This window comes from Thermobia domestica, chromosome 16, assembly GCF_964235325.1.
Source record: "Thermobia domestica chromosome 16, izTheDome1.hap1.1, whole genome shotgun sequence".
In the NCBI taxonomy this organism is placed as follows: Eukaryota; Metazoa; Arthropoda; class Insecta; order Zygentoma; family Lepismatidae; genus Thermobia; species Thermobia domestica.
In genome coordinates, this window is record NC_137469.1 from 152,853,763 (window position 1) to 152,877,154 (window position 23,392).

Sequence of the window (23,392 nt, forward strand, 5' to 3'; positions counted from 1 at the left end):
ATAAATAATTGAAGTACATAAACATTCTGAGACTCAACGTAAGTTAACGTGTAATCGGAAAACTTGGAAATTACATTTAGCTTTGTGGTAGCCAGTTTCCCTGCCTATATGTGAAAGTCGTTCCACTTTTCCTTAGAAAATACTGTTCAAATAAATGGACGGTTATTTGGACCGTTTAGAGTACATTTTCATGATACAATTCTCTGTTGAGTTTGTTTTTACTACTCTGAACACCTCATATGGAAATATATTGTATAGATTTGGTGACGTTCACGCATTTCTAACTTTTATAATTTTGACTCGTAAAAAGCCACAAATTGTCCGTTTTCGTGTCTATCTCATTATTATTTCTTATTTATTTATTTATTTATTTATTTATTGACATTATTTACCTTGAGGATTTTGTTTCCCTTTAACACCTCTGTGTTTCACAGGAAGTTTGTACTGAGGCACTAGTTTACTTTCTGTACTTCCACCACTAGTATCAGAGTCTGATCGCTGACCTCCCATTGGACAACTCCTCGGTCGTGCAAACGCAACTTCTTGGTGTGCCGATGAAACTCGACTTCCACTTGGAGCAGATACAGGTAAAGTTTGTTGGCTTGATATACAAGAAATTTCTGGAATTTGAATAAATGAAATGTATGTTAGATATTATAATTAGGAGTAACAAAACTAAGATATTAACAATTTTTGTAACCAGAAATATAATCTTTAATATAATTTCTTATGGTTCTTTCGATTAGTACAACTGTTATCACACTTTAAAGAAACAGCGTCCTGTTGCTTATATATGAAATTTCTCAATATCTCTGTCACTATTTTACTCAACTGGAAAATATTTTGCTGAGATTCTAGTATAGTACTTCTACAATATATCATTAAATTAAACTTTTATTCAGAAAAGAAAATTCAATTACTATTAATAATAATTTTGATAATATGTTTATCGTTATTGCAGATGAAAACATACTTCAAAACAAAGGCCACATTTTCTCCGAACCTAAATGAACCTCAAATTTAATCTGAAACCGTCTCTTGGATTTCGAAACTCCGCAACCGTTAAACGCCACATTAGCTCATGGATTCTCAACACAGTTACTCTAAATGGAGTTAGGAAGGTTGAAGACCGATTTCATTCTTTAGAGATTTCCGTTGGTGATTGGTAACATATATATTAATCACACTGTTGAAACTACGAAGTTTTCAGGAATATTTCACAGCTGCTAATCTCCGCCTCCAAACAAGTTAGAAGTCCAAGTCTGAAATCATGAGTGGTGAAAGTTTAAAATTAAAATAAAACTAATCTAAAATTAGTCGATTTGAAAAGCTAATATTGCAACATTCAAACAGAGATATAACGTTAAGAAGACACAGATACATCTCTTTATAATTTTGTAAACCTGAACAGCAAAGGATTCGTTTCTAAAGTTAATGCGCTCACGCTTTCTGTTGTCTTATAAGGTTCAAACAAACGGAATTAAGCCATTATAGGAAATATTTTGTAAGTTACTGTTTTAAAATTTTCAAAACAAAATTATCTTATTGCTTTAATTTGTAATTAACATATGACATTGTTTTTACTGGACCTTTACATAGTATTTCAAACTTTTTGAAGGCATTAGATATATTAATACTAGTGCAGGTAGATATTATGTCCTGACAACCGGCAGGGAGTTTTGAATAATGACCATGGTATCCCATTCCTGCATCAGTTCGTATCATATTCTACATATTCAAGATCGAAATATTTTGAAGAATTTCTCAGAAACGCCTTATCAAAAATAATAGAAGAAATTTGAATATCTGACCTATTAAATACTTAAGGAACTTTCATTCTCTCAGTCAGTTTCCAACGTTCTCTGTAAATATTTTCTTACAGTTTATGAATCGCTTATCCTTTTTTGAAATTATACTATGAGATTCATATTCAGTAGTGAAGTTCAAGAAGGTTAGTTAACCGTTGCCACCTGGACATACGTAACAATACGGCAGACATTTTCAGAGAACCTAATAAATTCTGACAGAAGTGGTTCAACGTTTCATAGCTTCTTTTGATTGATCACTGAACTGTTCTGTAACATATGCACAATTATCTGTAGAGAATGGAATAATATGGATGAAAACAATTGGTTTTTGTTTGTTACTTTTACGTTGAAACCGAAAACAGTAATATCTATGTACATTGAAATGTGAAGATAAGACTGATATTAGTCTTGAACGTATTACAAATAGATTATAATATTCGAAAATTAAATTTAAAGCTTATTTAGGGATGTGTTTTTAAAAACGAAATGCATGTATGCGTTTAAGATCTATGTGTTTGACTTCGTTCCAGTATATGTAGTTATATACGTACGCACACACAAGAAACAAAGAGTACTGAGAGGGCGTTATCGTTTTTATCTTTCGATCGGAAGGTACTACATTCGAATCTGGTGGTCAGACATCGTGAAAGGTTTTCCAAAGCATTTTTCACCTCTACCAGGTCAATACAGGGATCGTACCATTGTATATATATATATATATATGCCTTGACTATTAATGATTTCAGTGTAATTTGTCCTCATCAACTATATCAGAAAGTTCGGAAAATAATACAAGAAGTTCGGAAAATAATCTTGTACAATTGTTCTCATTCTCAGAAAGTAAAATTCTTCCTTCGTACCACGCCAATAATTATTTAGATATTCATTTAATTATTCATCAGTGGAATAACATATTCATAATTTTGTAACTTTATTGCAATGGAACTAATTCCTAATGAGCATAATAAATTATGGCCAATATTCGGTTTACAATAAAAACCTTTTCATTAACACATCTTAAAAAGGACATTACCTAAACTTAATCCATCTGGAGGACTTTTAGAGGTTCTAGACACTTTGCTGTCTCCACTTCTTGAAATATTTGACTTTCTTCTAATTTTTGAGTAGTCTTTATTGGATTTGCTTCCGTAAACCGACGATAATTGTCTTGGCTGTCCAGCGTAACATTCCTCCTGACTAAATGTTTGAAATTGCATTGAATAGTCCATTGTATGCGCATTAGTGGCAGTGCCAGGTAGACTGAATGTCGCATAAGGACATATTTCGTAATCTTGTCCTGAAATAATAATTTATTACCACAAATTCAAGATTTAGAACATTGGTACCAATTTTTTACAACTCTTCTGAATGTAGGTGACTTTCTATAGTTTTAAAACAACTTCATATCGGTTTAATTTTACCACTATTACAACTTTTTAATAGCCAATGTTTATAAAATAATTCCAAGTTTTATCCACTGCCGCTTCAAACATTAAAGCAATGAAATACCTCTTAAAGGCCTTCAAATGGACAATTTGAATATTCCATTATTTTCTATAACTTCAAAATGGTATTCAATGTTCAACGTTGAAATTACATTGTGAATATTTTAACACGTTATTGGAAGTTACGAACTGAATAACTGGTTGCAGTCGAGTTACTAAAGCATAAAATTTTGTTAAAAATTACTCTGGTAATAATCATCTAGGTACATAACAATTTGTAAGTTGTATTATTTTATAAAAATAGAATTAGAATATTAACACATTTCCTTATAGCAAACAGCAAATGTGTACCAAGATTTATTATCTATTAGTGATAGTGATATTATCCTTCTGTGTTGGTTTTACAGAATGAAATAATCAATTGTTCTTTCGTTCTTGACACCATTCACAAATTATTGTATTTAGTAATGTTTCTACGAAAATGTAATTCAAACCATCAGCTGTGTTCATTAACTTTGTTAAATTTGATTTGAAGGCTACTTTTTGAAATCTACCTTTTAACGTGAGATGTGACATACTGTACTTATCATTCAGTGCTATGAGTAGAATAAAAAAAATATAAAAAGTATTTGTTTTAATTCTAAATCCATTAACATTAAAATTTCAATATTGACTTAATGAAACTTAGTTAAAATTTCAACTGCAATATTCAGGGCGGCCCACATAAAACTACCCTGATCAGGTAATACCAATGATATAAAAATAATTTTGTGTAATTCTTTGGATAGTTGTGGCTAATGCCTCTGCGCAACCCGATGCACAGTTGTTAATCACTTTGGGAGATATATTTCTGTTTGGCGTCGCTACATGGCGCCGGTGTACCACCCTATTTGAAGCTGTTTAGCTGATTTCCATGCTTTCTCACTTCTCGTAAAACAGATTGAGTGGAAAAGATGGTGTAAATATTTTTTGTTTTTCTAAAAAAAAATAGTAGGCCTTATGACTGAGATTACCCTCGTAATTATTACGTGATGAATGATGAGTAACAACGTTCGGACGCAATTACTGCTCTGCAAACAACAGATAAAATTCGAGTACTTGATACATGTTTCAACTTCTGTAGAGTATAAAGCAAGTTCAAGGGAGCCTGGGAAGATTTTATTCGGAGAAAGGTACGTCCTGCTGTCCTAGAACCATCTAAGATCAACTTTTCTTGTTTTCTTCCCCTGTTTCAATTGACACTGAAAAATGGCAGTACATTTACTGTGGAATTAATTGTAGTACAGTGCGACTCAACTCGAGCAGAATAGGTATCCCAGAATTTTATAAAAATTTGCCTGCGTGATTCCTAGAAATCCACAAACTTGCATCGCACCCACAAGTTCCATTCCCAGTAGTATATATATCAGTGTGAACAACTTCTCTCATTTACAAAAGAGAGAGGAACAGCTAAGTCCGCAGCTAGATTCAGGTTAATAGATATTCGTTTGATCTCTGTTCAAAATTCGTAATGCGAGCAACATACTTCCTACCATTCGAAAGTTGGTTGAATGAAAAGATGTCAAGTGTCAGGAAAAAAACCATAGGTATCCGTCTCTACCTGCATTTCTTCATGTTCCTTCTACATTTTAGTGAACTATAGTACTAGGTAAGATTTTCTGAAAACTCGCTTTTCAAATACATCGCTAAGTATGAAAATTGCTTTTCCTGTTGCAGCCCGCACTATTGTATATTGAAAGCTACTGTATTTAACCGACTTGATAAAATCATTTCGAACATTCTATTAACAAGATTGACCCATTCGAGATGAAATTATTGGAGATCATCAGTGGATTTAGACGAAATTGATCAACTATCGACCAAATATTTACCATTCGACAAATACTCGAAAAGAAATGGGAATCAATACCCCGGTATATCAACTATTTATTGATTTTAGAAAGGCTTACGACTCGGTTAGGAGAGAAATATTGTACAACATTCATACACAATTTAATACCGAAAAAGCTAATTAGATTAATTAAGATATGTTTAAATAAATCCCAAAGTAAAGTACAGGTAGGAAAATTTTTGCCCACGATTTCACATCGAGAATGATCTGAAACAAGGAGATGCGTTGTCACCATTATTATTCAACTTTGTCCTGGAATACGCTATAAGGAAAATCAAAGATAGCAACCACGAAATAGAGTTGAATGGTATTCACCAGGTTATGGCGTGTGCTGATGATGTAAATTTAATAGAAGATGATAGGAGAACAATAGAAAGAAATGCAGAAGTCTTATTAAACGCTTGCAAGGACTTGAGTTTAGAGTAAATGCAGAAAAAACTAAATACATGGAGGTTCGTCGGTATCGTAATACGGCAAACTACGGATGCGTTAGGATATTAAATAATACTTTTGATAAAGTGGATATTTTCAAATATCTACGATCAATATTAACAGACGAAAACCATATTCATGAAGAACTTAAATGTCGACTAGAAGCAAGGAATTCGTGTTATTATTCAGTTCTAAATCTGTTGTCATCAGGAATTCGAACCTTAAAAATATGTAAAACGATAATCACGCCTGCTGTTCGTTAAGGTTGCGAAACATGGTCGCTTACTCTGAAGGAAGAACATAGATTGAAAGTTGAGAACAAGATCCTGAGACGAATATTCGGACCCAAGAGGAACGGCAACCTGGAGGCTTGGAGGCTCAGGTGGGCAGGTCATGTAGCCAGGATGGAAGAAAGTAGGAACGCTTTCAAAGTCTTAACTGAAAGGCCAATCGGAATACGACCATTAGGAAGACCTAGGGGCAGATGGGAGGACAATATTATGATGGTTCTCGCAGAAATAGGAATACAAAGTAGAAACTGGATCCAATTGCCTAAGGATAGAAGTCAGTGGAGAGCTTTTGTGAACGCGACATTGAACCTTCAGGTTCCATCTGCCATAGAGTTAGTTAGTTAGTTAGTAACATATATGGAGTTCGGCACGCTTTCAATGTGTTCTCTGTGTTCATAAATAACTATTGCAAGTTTTCGAACGTTGTCCAGTTTGTCATGAAAATATGTTAATTTTAATTACATATCTCCTTCTGATTTATCTGAAAGAAACGCAAATTTCAAACCTTCAAATTTATTTTTTAATTTTATTTAGATTTTGTTAATATAACACATTACAGAGTATATTATTCCATGGCTGTAATTTGTGTTTCAATATTTATATCGTTCCACCCAAAATATTAACACAATGTAACTTACTCGAATTTTTATTTTGCTGCAACACTTTCACGAGTGAATGACACTCAGTTGTGGCGCAAGAATGCGTCCCAACAGTAATAAATAAATGGGTACTTGTTTAAATGCAATACTAAATATTACATGAAACAGAAGAAAAAGCATTAAACTATACTTTTTACCTGAGGTGGTGTCACTCCCCTTCTGTCCACTAAGAGAGGAATCACCTTTCCTTGCAGGAGATGGAGAATACAGTTGTCCTACTTGTTGATCGTTACGTTGATTTTCAAGTTCAGCTAAGGATTTTGCAGCATAACCTGAATCTCCTTGTTTATATCCTTGATAATGCCTGTACGATAAAAAAAATGTTTCTGATTTATTATATGAAGGAAGATAACCATAATCATTGTTTTTCCACACACTTCATGAAGTAAAATAAATCACGGTTTCCTTAACTTGTATGAAATCACGACCAGTCATTAAGTTGCTATTTGCGATACGAAATTACTCAAAAGAAGAGAATAAAAGACAATTTCCAATAGGTAGGTACAGAATCTAATGAATTTGGCTTTTGGAGTTCTTCAACTAGATACGTCTGTACACTAAGTAGAAAAATACGTTTTGTGCGCCAATGACTGACAATATTTCATACTTAGGTAATAATAATGGTGATAAAGCTGCTGGTTCGCATCTTATAACTAGTAGGATATTACTTTACGGTGCATTATGTTTAGTTGAGAACAACGGCAACAAAATAGAGTCGGTATATTTGTCTCACTATTACGAAATGAGATTTTTGTTTGTAGAGAAGCAAGAAACTTTCTTCTAGAAAATAGTTTAACTATTTCTGACTTAAAATCTGAAAGAAAGTATTAATTTAGATCCTAATCATGTCTAATCTCTAATCAAGTAACAATATAGGCTAAGCGATCTCATGATAATTTGACTGAAATCCAAAACTTTCTATGCGTTATAAAAACGTTTCATATCTTTTTAGTGTTGTGTTGCACTGAAAAATCTTAATAAAGCTTGTTAAATATTTGAAACTCAGAATAAATTAATATATTTATCTCCTACTACTCACCTCCTTCGAATTAGAATACAGACACAAATTGACAAAGCTGCCGTACAAATGATTCCAGATATTATTGGTATAATCACAGTGGGATCAGAGTAAAATGATCCTTGGTAATCAGAGCGATCCAAAACTAACTCAGGTAGAATTGAACCTGTAAGAATATGCAATTTATAAACTTGACGACAGTTTTATAGTTTATTTTACAATAATTTTCAAATTATTGTAGCACCATAATTACTATATTTTTACTACACTACTACATTATTACTATATTTATTATTATATTTTTTCTACTATCTCCGATCATTTCACTTAGTTTGTATAATGTTATTCGTGGGATATTAATATAAAATTCTCTGTATCGCTCTGTTAAAAATGCTCGTGGAACCAGCAGGAAAGGAGTACGAGAATTAGAAATATATACTTCAACTGTAATTTATTATGCTTATGTAGAACAATGTGCGTGAGTGCTACGTATTCCTTATATGATTACATGTCATTATTGGATTCTGATTGAATTCTATACGAAGACCAAGTCTTCGTTTCTTCTGTAGAAAAGTAAACCGTGTAAAAAGCTATTGAAGATTATTTCTGCTCTTTAATAGCCTTTTTGTCAAACTTCCCTGTCTTTCTTCCAGATAAGAGAAAAACTAAAGAAGGTATTGTTAGAGTGACTAAACGTTATGGAAGTAGGTTTCTTGTTCTTTTTATAAAGTCAATAACTAGAGTTTTTCAGTAGGGAATTCATCCAAAATACCTGGAAAACACGGAAGTCTGGTCTTTTCCCATATACAACTACATAAACTATAATTAGCAATCTTCTAAAGAAACATGATGATTTCAACATATATATGAGTTGAAAGAATAGCTTGTTATGCAGAGCTTCTCTTTTGAATATTGAGGTAAAAAGAGAGATAGGTTAGAATAAAGTTCAAGTACAATATGATACTTCCCGTAAGTTTTATTTGATGATAAAATTCCATTCCCATATAAATCCTTGTAAATATAACCGTGCATATATAACCTTGTATGTATCGCCTTTAAATTCTTGTAAATGGATAACACAAAACATATATACAAGAGATTGAATGCTCTTTCATGCAACAATTTATATGGAACAATTAAATGTACCCCAAATTATATCGTGTTTTTGTATATATTTTGATTTATGTGCAAACTTAATGTCACTTGTTTAATTCAGTCAGAGGATACGATCAAGATTGTCATCTAACTACAGTATTTCCTTATTTAAATATCGTTAGAAAGCTCAATTACTGACAAATGTGAATTGAACGAAAGGTCAATGGGCAGAGTTACAGGAATATAATAAATTATGAAACTATTTCATGGTACAAGTGTTAGGCAGTGGAAAAAATACTCAATGTACAACTCCAAACTAAGAACTCAAGGAGGTATGGTTTCAAACATTTACACGAAAATCAAAAACAATAATTTGTATTTCATGCAAGTAGTGTTCATGACCATGGACTCATTCTCAAATTAGTTCTAAATAACGTGACTCGCAAGCAACATGTAGAGACAATAAGAGAACCAGAATATATAAATGAAGGAAACGAAAATTTTCAAAAGTATCTACCAACTGTCACAAATATATATTCTTTCACTATTAAAAGATGCAATAAATACAATTGAAGAAATAATGAAATAATTCTAGCTTATTGAGACATTTCGAATTAACATAAAAGCTGTTTCTCCTTTGAATATTAGATTAATTGCACTAATTGTAGTGTTATATTATACACGATGCATACTTACAAAGAAGAAAATGCCTCGCCGTATTCGTCTTTTTTTTTTTTTTTTTTGCTTAAATTATTCGATACAGCTTACCTAATATTTACCATGCTTATTTTTATTTCATTTTTTGATATCTACATACTTTCTTAAACACACCACTTGATATTTATAGACCAGATATCCTTAAGAAGTGGAGAAGTATACTTTCGAAGAAAGAAAAAGAACATGGTTACAAAGAAGAAGAAAATATTTACATCCTGACGCTACTTGATTAACGTAACTTACCGAAATATTAAATTTAATTCAAGGATTCACTCAGTAACAACATGCAAAATTTAGAGACAGATTTCAATGATTATTTCCTTATTTAGAGATATAAGGCTTGTTACTTCCTTATTTAGAAATACACCAACACCATATCAGTCAAACACTAATTTCTGAATGAAGTCGTTGGGCTGACGTAAGGGTCAAGGGGCACAGAAGAACAGCTCGGCAGATAGTGACAGTGATCTTGTTCTATCAATTAGTATGGTGCCTGTACGTAGAATGGGGAAGCAGGGAGATATCTTAGAATCTCATAGAGGCTAAATTGTAATTACCAGACGGCTGCGAACGAGCATCTTGGAAACAGCCCGACTTGTCGGATATTCGCGGGCTGTCCTAATTAGTGTCTTCCAAAAACGGTAAAAGGATGGTGAAACAGGCATCAAACCACGAGATGTGGGGTGGCAGCACCTCCCTAAGGATGTCGGATTCGTAGACTGTCGTGGTAGGTGCAACAGGACATTGCGCAAGCTGTGGCACAATTAATAGCAGATTTTAACAGTAAACAAACAAGAGTGTGTATGAGCATGAAGTTCATCGTAGACGGTCAGTCTCCACAGTCAATGTCCCACACATGCACCAATGTTAACTAGATGCATCATCAAACACGATTGGAATGGGTACTTACACATCGTCACAGAGCATTGACACAATGTGGAATCGTCCGATAAATCACGACGTTACCTTCATCGCATCGATAGGTGGGTCTGAATCCGCTATCTTCCGCTAGCTTCAGGGACAGCTGCTCGAGACGTACACAGTAGGATGACACAGGCCGGTGATGGCTCCATTATGATTTTTGAAATCTTCATATGGTCATTCACATATCCAGTAGTGCACATGAAGGGTACCGTGACGACTTCTAGCTATCGACAGGTTATCGCCGATCACGTAACTCTTTCATGCTGGCCATATTTTCAGCAGAGAATGAACGCTCCTTGTACCAAGGCCCACGTTACATATAGTAGAGGTTAATCCATTTGGAATAAGTACATTGGTACTTGTAAAAATTGGAACATTGAGTGAGAATAAATGACAAGAATATCTCATAACTCAAAGAATAGGATGTAGAAACGACTATAATTTCAAAGAGATGGTATATATGTGGGCCGAGTAATGCTCTGCGTAACGTTCGTGGAATATTAGCTCAAGAAGGCAGTTCACGAAGCACTCATGTAATGAAGTTTGGTGAAAAGAACTTGAATCTCTACAAGAGACAAGTTGTAGAGATTGAGGTCTTCACCTTCTTTCAGATGACTTCGGACAATTACTTCAGCAATGATGATGTTTTGTTTTATGTATCAACCTTATGGTCTGCCGAAACATCTTTTCGTAATCATTCCCAACTAAAATCTTTATGTACCATGTACTCAAGTCTCCCGCCATGTGTACACCGCATTTTAGATATTTTATCGTATTACCCGTATAGGAGATCGTGACCTGTAGGTATTGTGAAGATCAGCAATGTGTAACGTGCATCCGTTTGTTAATATATTCACATATAAGGATGTAATATTGAAATGAAAATACTTGCATTCCACTATAAAGAATTTCCTGAGCAATCTTGGATTGGGGTTTTATTTTTTGTCACATGTGGCGTGGAATTGGTTCTGTAATCAATTATGTTTACAAATAATACTGAATTTCGTTTAATTTTTTACTACTTAAAAACATAGTTTTATACTAAATTTTCCGATTTCTTTTTTCAGAATGAACTACAACGGAAGTGGAACAAATTTTTTCTATTCTTGCTGATGAAACAGAAACGGTTAGAGTCTAGAGAAATGCTCGCAGTACGCTATCGTCAACAAGCTTTTCTTGCAGCTTCCATCATTCAACTTCAGAAACGCTTTCTGGTACTTCATGCATGATCCTTGCTAATGGTCTAATTTTAACTTAAAAAAATTCTGTAAACTAGACAAGAAGGAAGTACCATTGTAAGACTGTGTAACAAACTCCAAAGCTGTATGATACTCAAAGTAAGGCTATACGTTTGAATTCCTGGATACTGTACGTAAGCCAAGAAGTGAGCTGGAGTTAAAACTTGCATGTATCTGCTTGTAAATTTCTCCTTTTTATCTGGAAGTATAGCACGCAAATCGTATTCAATACTTGAAGTACATATTGTTTTTAATAATCTATATTCTTGCTACATCTGCCATTGTTGCGTCTTTTCTCTGTGTTTGGTCTAGACTAGAGCAAAATAGAGTGTTTTTGTTTACTGCATATATCCTCTACCCGTGATCTGATATGTAAATGCCTTACATTCTGTTGAATTTAGATGAACAGCTGGTGATTTTAAATGATGGGATATGTGTGGTCAGCGCGCCGCTAATCTTATCATCTTTACTGCTATTTTCTAGACCGGAATTTATAACTTTTTAATTCAACTAGGTCCTAAACCCCCAACATCCTCATTGGGTCAACATCAAAAATGTGATTTCTCACTCAGGTGATCAAAGCCGAGGCCTACTTACGAAGTGCACTCAAGCTTACCACTCAACCAATCTGGAGGACAATATTATTGGATGCTTACATGAACACACACTTTATTGATATTTGATATACATCCTATCAGATCATTCAGATCATCCTATTATTATTATTATTATTATTATTATTATTATTATTATTATTATTATTATTATTATTAAGCATATAATCTTGCCATTGGGCGTTAAACTTTTCTTCAGCGGTATTTGATCACGATTTAGACAGTTTCAGTCCTGCTCAGCAACAGTGACTCGGTAGAGCATAGGCTTCAAATACGAATTGCCATGGATTCAAATTCTGCGGCCGCCTATTCCAACAAAAGGTTATTCGGCTTTTTCTCAGTTCCACCGGAGAAATAATTTGAATCCAGGTTGTTTCCTGGGTTCCAGATAATATAAATACATTCAAATGAGTATCTGGCTGGTTCTTTTGGGTTACTGACCTTATCCATTCTGATCTGACCGATATGCCTAAAAGTCACACATAATTAAATAAATACTAACAAAGAAATAAGTATATATTAAAGAGTTTAAACAAATGAAATCTTAATACCTATTTTTCTTACTATTTATGATAAATATTTCCACTATGAGTTCATCGTATACATATGAAATATAGTTGTGATATATTTGTTAGGAAAATAATCTAACTAGTATACTAATATACCTCCTGTCCTCGTTTTTGTAGCAAATATGTAGTGTCCTTGAGATGAACCTGCATCATTGTGGGCAGTTATTCTTAGTTGATACCATGTTTGTGGTTTAAGATCAGGCAAAAGCATTTCTTCTTCTTGAGGATTGATATTATTTGATACAAGTGTCCAGGAAGAAGACGCCTTTGTTTTATATTCAATAACGAAGTATTGGAGAGCACATCCACCACTTGGCCATGCATACAAGTACACAAGGACCGACGTTGAATTAATATTAATAACATCTTCCTGTTTTGGAATAAGTGGAGCTGGAATAAAAGAACTTTTAGTTTGATTCTTGAGATATTTTTAATAAGTTGCGAATATGTACAAAGGATAATCTTTAAACAATAAATAGAGGACCCCGCACAATTCTTACGGAAATTGGATTTCGGTGCAATTGCTTGACACCATGATATGTTGTGAATATTTTGATCCTGAGAAAAAGTTTCAATGGGTGTAATCACCAGTCACTGACCATTTGTCTACTACAAGGCCACGTTTTCGAAAACAGTTAGAGACAATGATATTCTGGATTTCGGTGGATAAGACTTAAACCATGATATGTTGTAGATATTGTGATCCTAAGGAAAAGTCCCAATGGGCATAACCACTAATCACTGACCATTTGGCTACTACAAGGCCACTTTAACAGTAAAATAAAATGATATTCTGGATTTCGGGGGGAATTGCTTGAAACAGTAATGTTGTTGAATACATGAGAAAAGTGGCCTCGTAGTGGCCAAACAGTCAGTGATCGGTGGTTGTGCCCATTGAGACTTTTTTCAGGATCATAACATCTACAACATATCATCGGTTCATTTATTTTCATAGATATCCAGAATATCATTATGTTCTGCTATTTTCGAAAACGTTGCCCTGAAGTGGCAAAACGGCTAGTAATTTGCGTTGTACCCATTGAGTCTTTTTTCTCAGGATCACAATATCTACAACATATCACGGTTTCACTCTTTACCACCGAAATTCGGAATATCATTTTCTTTGGCTGATTCCAAAAATGTGGTCTCGTAGTGGCAAAGGGTCAGAGATTGGTGGTTGTGCCCTTTGAGACTTTTTTGAGGGTTAGAATATTTACAACATATCACGATCTCAAGCAATTCTCCTGAAATTCAATTTGCATAAGGATTTGCGGGGTCCTTTGAAAACTTAATTTAAATAATCTTAATTAAAAAATATGTATATAATTTTGAATCCCTAATTTAAAGAAGCGTGCAAACGTTTAATCCACAGCTATTATTTTCAATAGTGAAAAACGCATCAATTTTGCTGAAGCATAAAATACAGAGTGCCCAATATACAACAACCCGGAGTTTCGGATAGTAGAACTTTTGAACCGAAGCGGTACATAAATAATGATTATACCAAAATGAAACCTTGTTCATGCATATATTTTTAAACTATGAAGCAACGATTGAAGTGCATCAGAAGCCACACAATTTTGCTAGATGTAACCGAAGTTTTTTTTTTTTTTTTTTTTTTTTTTTTTTTTTTTACAAAACACGTAAATTGACTCATAACTCATACGTATGGATATTCTGTCGTTCATTTTCAGTTTGAATAGTTGGAGTAGCTAGGAAACTATGGAATGAAAAAAAAATTTTTTTCATTTCCACCAATAACTAATCGGATGAGGCCTCTGTAAGGGGTTACTGAGGAAAACGTGGTTTTCATAAATTAACATTCTGAATTGGCAACAATTAACATTCATTGAATCAAAACGGGGACACTTCCAGAATCTGCCGCAGAACTGACCATTCAGTTCGTAATGAATAACAATGTTGCCGGGTGCATGTAAGTAGAAGTTTTATCACGATAATTTCAAAGTTTATTTTTCATTGTTTTGAGGAATTGCATAATGTAGACAGATCCTTAACATACCTTTTGATGCAGTGAAACATCATCACTGTTGCCAATTCAGAATGTTAATTTATGAAAACTTCGTTTTCCCTAGTAACCCCTTACAGAGGCGTGTTTTGTAAAAAATTGATTTAAACTTTCGGTTACATCTGGCAACACTGTGTGGTTCCTGGTGTGCTTCAATCGTTGCATCCTAGTTTAAAAATAGATGTATGAACAAGACTTCATTTTGGTATATCCATTATTTGTGTATCCTTCGGGTTCAAAAGTTCTACAATCCCAAACTCCGGGTTTCATTGTATATTGGACACCCTGTATAATATATACTTAATACTGTAGAATAATATGTAATATACACTCACCTGATCCTTCAGTTTTGGCTGATATTATAGGGCTAGGTTTTCCATTACCAACTTCGTTAATAGCTGTGAGATAAAGTTGATAAGATGATCCACATTTGAGACCATTCAGTGTGAATGTTCCTCTATCTGGGTCTATAGAGACTTCTTGCCATTCTTCAAATTCTCTTTTATAACTCAAAATATATCCTGCAATTTAATGGATGATTTCTGAATGGGAAATATGTATATTTTTCTTCAAAAACTATATTTACTTCTTCGTGTTTTTTATTAAAACAAACCCTTAATACAGTGTTCAAGTAACAAAAATGCCTAATAAAAATGAATAACACGTCTAAGAAGTAATTTGAATCATTACACTAAATGAATGCGAAGCGAAATAGAAGACGTAATTTAATCCATATCTAGGGAAATGCCTGAGTCATACAATTAATTTAGTGGCGTAGTCAGAAACTCATCAAAGGGGTTCACACCCACACACATAGGCGCATATTATATAAGACTCAAAAAATCCTGGCCTATGACTCTGACACCTAATTAATTTAAGGCCGAAACATGTATGATTATGTGTCAAATTGGTCGCCAAATCGCCATTGGTGACTTAATAATTTTGTTTGACAATAGATATTTCTATAAATTAAATCTGTGCGATAAACAATGGGGACCAAAGTCTCTCATTTAGCCACTGGATTCAGATCTGAAATTTCGTGACCTACCCACTATATATAACAAAGCATTACATAGAAGTCATTGCATATAGTGGCCTGGAATGGTCAAGAACATAGCGTGTGAAGCCAATTACTAATTACGTACAGGGTTTAATCAACACGCTGGCGCCCAAAAACCCTTACCCATCAAAGATAATATAGTTGATGTGTTGCAGATTACAAAGTCCAAATTGTTGTCGACAATGGATTCAGTATTCAGTCTACACGAAACGCCATTATTTAATACACGTTTGTATACCAGGATTATTCGAGAGGAGAAAAGCGTATTATAATACATAATACAGAAATTCTCACATGGGAACTTTGTAGCACAATAATCAATATATTTTGTAATATTGTAATAGCTAGGTCAAATATGAGTCAACTATGTGGCTCTAGGCTCTAGCTTACATAGCTGAGGTGCTGATTTGAGACTGGGCACTACTATCAACAGTAATGACCTATATGGCTGGCCTCAGTAATATTCTTATCAGTTTTCTTTAGTTACACGGTATTGAGTAACATGAAATTTGCTGTAGAAGAAAATAATAAACTTTTTTTCACTCAGCCCATATAGATCTACGACTGGTCAAATGACGCTCGTTGAATTGGGTGATGGATGGTTAGCTCATCGCCTCCCAGGAGTCAATATTTCTGGCTTTCTTAGCTGGAGTTTGATTCTTATTAATTTTGATGGCTTCTCAAGTGTTTAGTGGAAATCCAAACAATTGTGAAGGAGAAAAAGAAACAATGTAAAAAGTAGCAGAACTTGGGAAATCAAGAACATCTAGGGAGCTAATCAAAGCACCAAGAAGACAGTCAGTGTAGCAAAAAGTAAGGCTTATAATACGTTGTACAATAAACGAGAAACGAAAGAGGGAGAAAAGATTGCTTACAAGCTTTTGAAGGCAAGAGAGAAGTAAGAAAAAAGCGATAGTGATTTCGAATGCACTGCATTAAGGATAAAAATAACACCGTTGTGTCAAAAAAGGTCTTTATTCGCTATATGATAGGCTACTTGAGTACCAAAATTTGTTCAAATCTAGCCAGTAGTTATCGAGAAATAAGTACAATATACAGGGCGAGGTTGTTCCAGATCGAGCTCTGACATCAAATATAATGATATTTATTCTCTTGACAGTAAGCTACATACCCACCAAATTTGATTTAAATCCGGCCAGTACTTACCAAGAAGTAAAGTACCACACGAATATACCTGGAGTCAAATTATAAGCTCACGTATCCTTACACTTGGAGAGAAAAGCACTAGCATCAGGATCACAAATAGAACATATCCTATGCCCCCTGTCTATGCCACTGAATTACTCCAGACTAAGATTTTAAAAAATCATGGATTGTTGTGACGTTTCTTTAAAACTGTCAAATAGAAATCAAATATACAGGATAGATTTAAATCCTGCTGACAGACGAAAGGATATTTTGTTGGGATTGGTTCAAAGATGATGTTTGAGAATGGGGGCATCTCAAGAACACAAATGACAACCACAGCCGCTATGTTGGAGTCCATCATTTTAAATATTACTTTATTTTTTGAATATTACAACCGACATGAAACACATATTTAAGTGCATGTTTTTTTCGCAGGAGTGCTGGTGACCATTTTGTCCTATCGCTAACAGTTCACTAATTATGCTCTACTTTCCACTCTTTATGCTCCTACAACACGTGTTCGAAATGATCAGCCTGTGCAACAGTGGTGTGTGTGAGACGCCTCTTTCACTCTTCAAGAACTGCTAACAATGTCTTTAAACGCACGATAGCACAGGGATTTCTAATTCACTACACCAACAATTGTTAAGGCAGAAATGCAGAGGGGTGACATTTGAAGAACTTGGTAACCTCTGCATCGGTATATGAAGCTCGATCCACCTACCAACAAACTATTGATGTAGGTAGTTCCGCACATTACATCCCTCAGGAAAGTTCAGTACGAACTGTCGTCTGAGAAACTTTTACTTCAGAATTTCCTCATCCAGCAGTTGGAGGTATTAGTTTGCTTTCAGTGTGTCGCAAATGGAGAATGGGTCAACGATGTTCGGGCTAAAATCCTAAATAGACCATAACATTTCCACTACCAGCTATCCTGGATGTATTAATCCAACGGAGATTGCTCTCATTCCTGTATTAGTAAGTTTGTCTGTTAGTAAGCGTAAGGGAGCTTGTAGTTTCATTTCAGGTAAATAGGTATATATACGTGTGTGCTATGTGATGCTTTATTTCTCGGTAATTATATACCAAATTTGGATGACAAGTATCCCATCGTCTAAGGAATAAAGATCGCTCGTTATATTCGATGACCGAGCTCGGCCAAGGAAGTCTCAGATCGGCTCGGCTTGCGAGTGGTACTTTATTTTTCGATAACTACTGGCCGGATCTGAAACAAATTTGGTGGACAAGTTTCCATCGTCTGAGATTTGAAATATCTCTATATTTGCTGGTCAAGATTGGTCGGGGATAGACTCAGCTTGTATGTAGTATTTCACTTCCCGATAACTACTGGCCGAATATTTACGAAATTTTAGTTGGCTACTCGCCCAGCATCAGAGACTAAGTTCCACAGCTTTGGACGCCAGTTCGGTTCATTATGTTCCAATTGTTTACTTCTTTGTTCATACATAAAAACACTCCTCGTCGGAAAATAACACTTTCAAATGGATATCTGGGTCAGTTGCCAGTTTCTCCGTCGCTCACTTGCGAAACTGCATTTAACGGGATTTAATTGTTCTTTGTCAGATGTTGATCATCTGATTTTATGAGGTGCCACTTCTTAACAGAAAGTATCATTCATATGCATGTTCGAGTCACTCTACGTTCCTAGGATAAATGCCATGTGGTATGTTGTGTTCGTTTGCTGAAGGATGCGACGACAGCGACATTGGTTGCTTCATCTGAGGACGTTTGTGGACAGTTACTGCCAGATTTCTTTTGCAGTGCTGCCTTGGAATCATTCACTAGCATGAAGGCGCCCGCAAAAAGCATATCCCGAGGTGGAAACTCTTGGATATCCTTCGTAAGTTCTTCATTACAACTGCAGAAAGATATGGACTAAGACTAGATCCCTGATGAAGTCCTACTTCAACTGTGAACTCTTCTGTTATTCCACATGTGCTCCTCACTCGTATCCTACATACATCATACCATATCTTGGATTGAATAGATGTACAGTATGTGTTCGAAACACACTTTGTCTCCAGTGCCCAACAAATTAGATTGCGTGACACTTTATAGTAAGCTTTCATTAGGCCGATGAAGCCCGTATGGTGGTCCTCCTGTGCTTTTCGGTTTCCATCCTAAGTGCAAATATTGCATCCATTGTCGACAAGCCGGTCATGAAACCAAATTGGGTTTTTGTAATTTCTGTCTCTTTCCTTAACATTACTTTTATCACTCTCTTCCAGAGCTTTATTGCATAACTCATGAGTTTTATTCCCTTGTAGTTACCACATTCTTGCACATCTTACTTGTTTTCAAACACCGACACAACATAGCTACTTATCCATTCTTTGGCATTTTCCCAGATATTTTAATATCCTATTAAAAATGAAGTAAGCCACTGCACTCCTTTCTGATATAAACTTTTCAATACTTGGATAGGAACATTATATCGTCCTAGAGGATTACTACTTCTCATATTTTTCATTGCATTTTCACCTTTATCATAGTCACAAGTCAAACAAGTACACGATTCATGGCTAGATTTTCAGAAGCTTTCCTCGTGATTTGTTCATTGAGCAGTTTGTGTAAATATTCCTTTAATCGCTTTTTTTTTTTTTTTTTTTTACAAAACGGTGTTATTTTTATCCTTAATACAGTGCATTCGAAACACTATCGCTTTTTTCTTACCTCTCTTTTGCCTTCGAAAGTTTGTAAATAATTTTTTGTCCCTCTTTCTTTGTCGTTTATTGTAGAACGTTTTATAAGCCTTACTTTTTGCTACGCTGACTGCCTTCTTGGTGCTTTGATTAGCTCCCTAGATGTTCTTGATTTCCCAAGTTCTGCTGCTTTTTGCATTGTATCTTTTTCTCCTTCACAATTGTTTGGATTTCTTTATTCCGCTACCATGCTTTTTTAAAATGAAGCCTCTTCCTTTCGTTTCCTCCAAAACTTTTGTTGCTGCTTTCCTGAGTGCTACGGATATTGTGGCCCACTCCTCTTCCCCTAACACCTCTTCTTCCTTCATTTGCAATACGTGCAATGTGGTGAACTCCTTTCCAAACTTTTCAATGTTTGCCCCATGAAGGTAAATCGAACCAAGTCGGACAATCGGTGGACCTAATTGAGCTCTATAATGTAGTGTAAAATAAAAATTAATCTTGATTGTGTTTGAGTAAATACTTCTCAAATATTTTCCCTAAATAATGAGCACTAGGATTTGTAGAAAAATTCCCAACACAGCATATTGAAGCATTTCTAGCTATTGCGAATCACACTAAATGTCATTCCTATCCGTCAGACAAATATGAAATAGATTAAATTACAATTTATGGTTGCGAACAAATATTGATTTATCAGATTTCAAGTTATCTTATTCAAATAAATAATGAAAACCTGTTACTGTCTGGTTAAAAACAACGGGAACAAAATTTGTCTTTAGAACAAGAACATTGGATGGATGCAGTGGGATTGTAGTTAATACAATTCTCATAGCCCATTTTAACTCCAAAATTAACAGCTGATTCGAACAGAATACAGTCATGTGACGTGTAACCAGCTTCCGAGAACACTTCCAGAATCCATGCATCGTGGGGAGAAAAACTGACTCAATAAAATCGAGATTAGCTGCAGTCTGTAAAAACAGAATCATCTAGTAGTCTTGTGTACGTTACTCAAAATATACTCCATCTAGTTGATATTGAACATTTTCCCCACTCATTTCCGTGGTGTCAGTAAGGACATCACATATGCAAACGTTTCATTCCTCTTCATAATTTACAATAATTTGTGAGAAATAATAATAATAATAATAATAATAATAATAATAATAATAATAATAATAATAATAATAATTACCAGTAACGGGACTTCCACCATTATTTTTAAGTTTCCATTGCAAAGATATTGACTTTGATGTAGTATGTAATACGGATAGTTCTGGGGCATCTGGCGATACTTGAACGATCAGATTGTAATAAATCTCGTCTTTTCCAAACATATTTTCCACCTGGCAGGAATAATTTGCTTGATCCTTTTCTTCTAAATTTCTAATAATTAAACTTCCGTCAGGTAGGGTTCTATATCTTGAATCAGTACTTAGGCTCTTTCCATTCGCTCTCCACTTATTCGTAGGTGCCGGCAGTCCCACCATTTTACATGGAAGCGTGACAGTCTCCTTGAATGCAGACACCACCTTTTTTGAAAACGATGCAATTCTCGCTGGAACTAAAAATAACATTGATTTAAATTCAGTCCAATACAATTTAACAAGGTCTACAATATAGAATATAAAGTTAGTTTAATAGAGCTAGATAAAGGTATGTGATTATGATCAGTTATACAGTGTGTCCATAAAGTATGGGTACACATGTAATTGTAATTATTTGTTTTTGTTTCTCCAGATTGAATGATGGTTTTATCTAAAGAAGAACTAGTCGAATTGGTACTCTAAAGTGGACAAGAAGGATCGTCGTATCGCAAAATTGCCGAAAAATTTAACCTTCGACACCCTCTTCATCAACCTATTTGTTTTACTGTCGTCGGGAAATTAATTACCGAGTTTAAAGAAACAGGGAGTGTGTTGCACAAACTCCGATCCGGACGACCAAAGACTTCAAACGAAACGATGGCTAAGGTTTATGCTAGCCCAAATAAATCGCTTTGCCGGACATCCACGGAATTGGTTGTTCCAAGGTCAACTATCCACAAAATCCTGGCAGAGTAGAAGTTTCATCCGTACAAGTTACAGATATTGCATTATTTAAATGAAGATGACCCCAATAAACGCATGCAGATGTGTGAATTGTTTGCAGATAAATTGGATGAAAATATCAATTTTACTAAAAACGGGGTGTTGTTCAGTGAGGAATCTATGTTTTATGTCAATGTGAAGTTAACAGACAAACTCGACGAAGATTAGAAATTTAAACCACCTGACAGAACCACCTGAAATTTAAACCACCATGCTGAAACCGACGGCAACTCAGACCTTTTCTTGAAAGCGCATCAAATTATGCATTGAACAGCACGGAAATATTATTCATTGAAAATATTATTCATTAACATTAAATTGACCAAAATATGCTTTTTCCCATGTACCCGGACTTTATGGACACCCTGTATATTACAGTTAGACACAATCTAGACATATCGCATACAATTATTGGTTTAATTATTTATTTTATTTCATTACTTCTTTCATTTTATAAAGCCATAAAACTTAAGAGCTTCTAGCTAGACATTTTTTAATATAATACATGTTCTTTGTGGCTATTTGCGCAGTTAAAAAAGAATACCATGTGGGTAAGTTTGCGATTGTTGTAAATATCTCTGATACATTGTGACAGTTATTGCTGCAAAGCTTGTACAGTTCCCTAAATCATACCATATATAATCGAGTGTTGGTAGCTTACATTCGTTATGATCATTTGATTGTGATAGACGATGGTTACCATAACTCTTAAAACAAATAATTCTACATAATTACTTTAGTCATCGTATCTATTTGTACCGGCAAACAAACCAAGAATAGCCTACAATACAGATCACAATTGGTAGTCGAGAGGGCTGAGGTCTGGAGTAGCAGAAGTCTCCTCTCCTCCACTTTTGCATGATTTTAGCCGTATGAGCGGAAGGTGAATCTTACTGGTAGCTACGGACTTGGACATGAAAGAGATACGTTGAGATCCTTCACCTGTCTTTTGGAGACAGTTTGTTAATAGACTGTGACTGATGTTTTGACCACTTTCTCATAAAAATGGAAATTCGTAGTGCCCTCATAACCGACTCCTTGCCATAATATTACTGCAGCAGGATGATGACCCCTGTATACCCATGGAGCCTTTCTTCCAGCTTATTGTATGACATAAACCCTGTAGTTTTCGACAATGAATCCTCCTCATGAGTGATAAGTCTTTCATCTGTGAAAAAGGGTTTGTATGTGTCCATTTGCTTAGTAATACTTCAGCGAGTGCGAGCGCGAGCCTTTGTAACTCTGACACTTCACCTCATTAGTAATGATCTATCCGATATATCGCTCATAACTTCCAATCCTAGGTAACATCTTAATACACGCGACATACACATTTTGGAACTGTGAAGTTCACGAGCCACCTCTGATTGCCTTAGTACCGGATGCTCACTGAACAAACCTAATTGTACTAAAAAAGTAAGCCCAGCAATAGATAACAATATCTGCATATTTTCTATTTCTCCACATTCGAACCTCTAGATAGAATTTTGAAACTCCACTGCAGTGAAACAAGTCAGAATTTGGATAGGAATCAACTATGGAAGATGATACAAAGTATCTATGTTATTGTTCGAAATTTTCTGTAAATCAACATGGGAAACAGTGGATAATGTACCAGTACTGTCTTCGCAATAAACGTATAGGCTATGAAAAAGATATCTATAAGTAACTTCTCCAAATACATTATTGAGCATGAAGTTT

General features: G+C 34.8%; 1 protein-coding gene across 1 annotated transcript in view; it reads right to left on the reverse strand.

Annotated features, from left to right (window-relative positions):
* The window catches only part of LOC145672658 (cell adhesion molecule Dscam1-like), a 439,482-nt gene that overhangs the window by 18,334 nt on the left and 397,756 nt on the right, over positions 1-23,392 (reverse strand). Inside the window, exons 20-26 of the mRNA XM_081741822.1 lie at positions 20,797-21,165; positions 15,062-15,247; positions 12,797-13,090; positions 7,565-7,709; positions 6,663-6,829; positions 2,842-3,105; positions 393-620 (exon numbers count right to left, since the gene is read on the reverse strand). Coding sequence (XP_081597948.1) covers positions 393-620; positions 2,842-3,105; positions 6,663-6,829; positions 7,565-7,709; positions 12,797-13,090; positions 15,062-15,247; positions 20,797-21,165 — 1,653 coding nt within the window. The remainder of the gene's footprint in view (positions 1-392; positions 621-2,841; positions 3,106-6,662; positions 6,830-7,564; positions 7,710-12,796; positions 13,091-15,061; positions 15,248-20,796; positions 21,166-23,392) is intronic.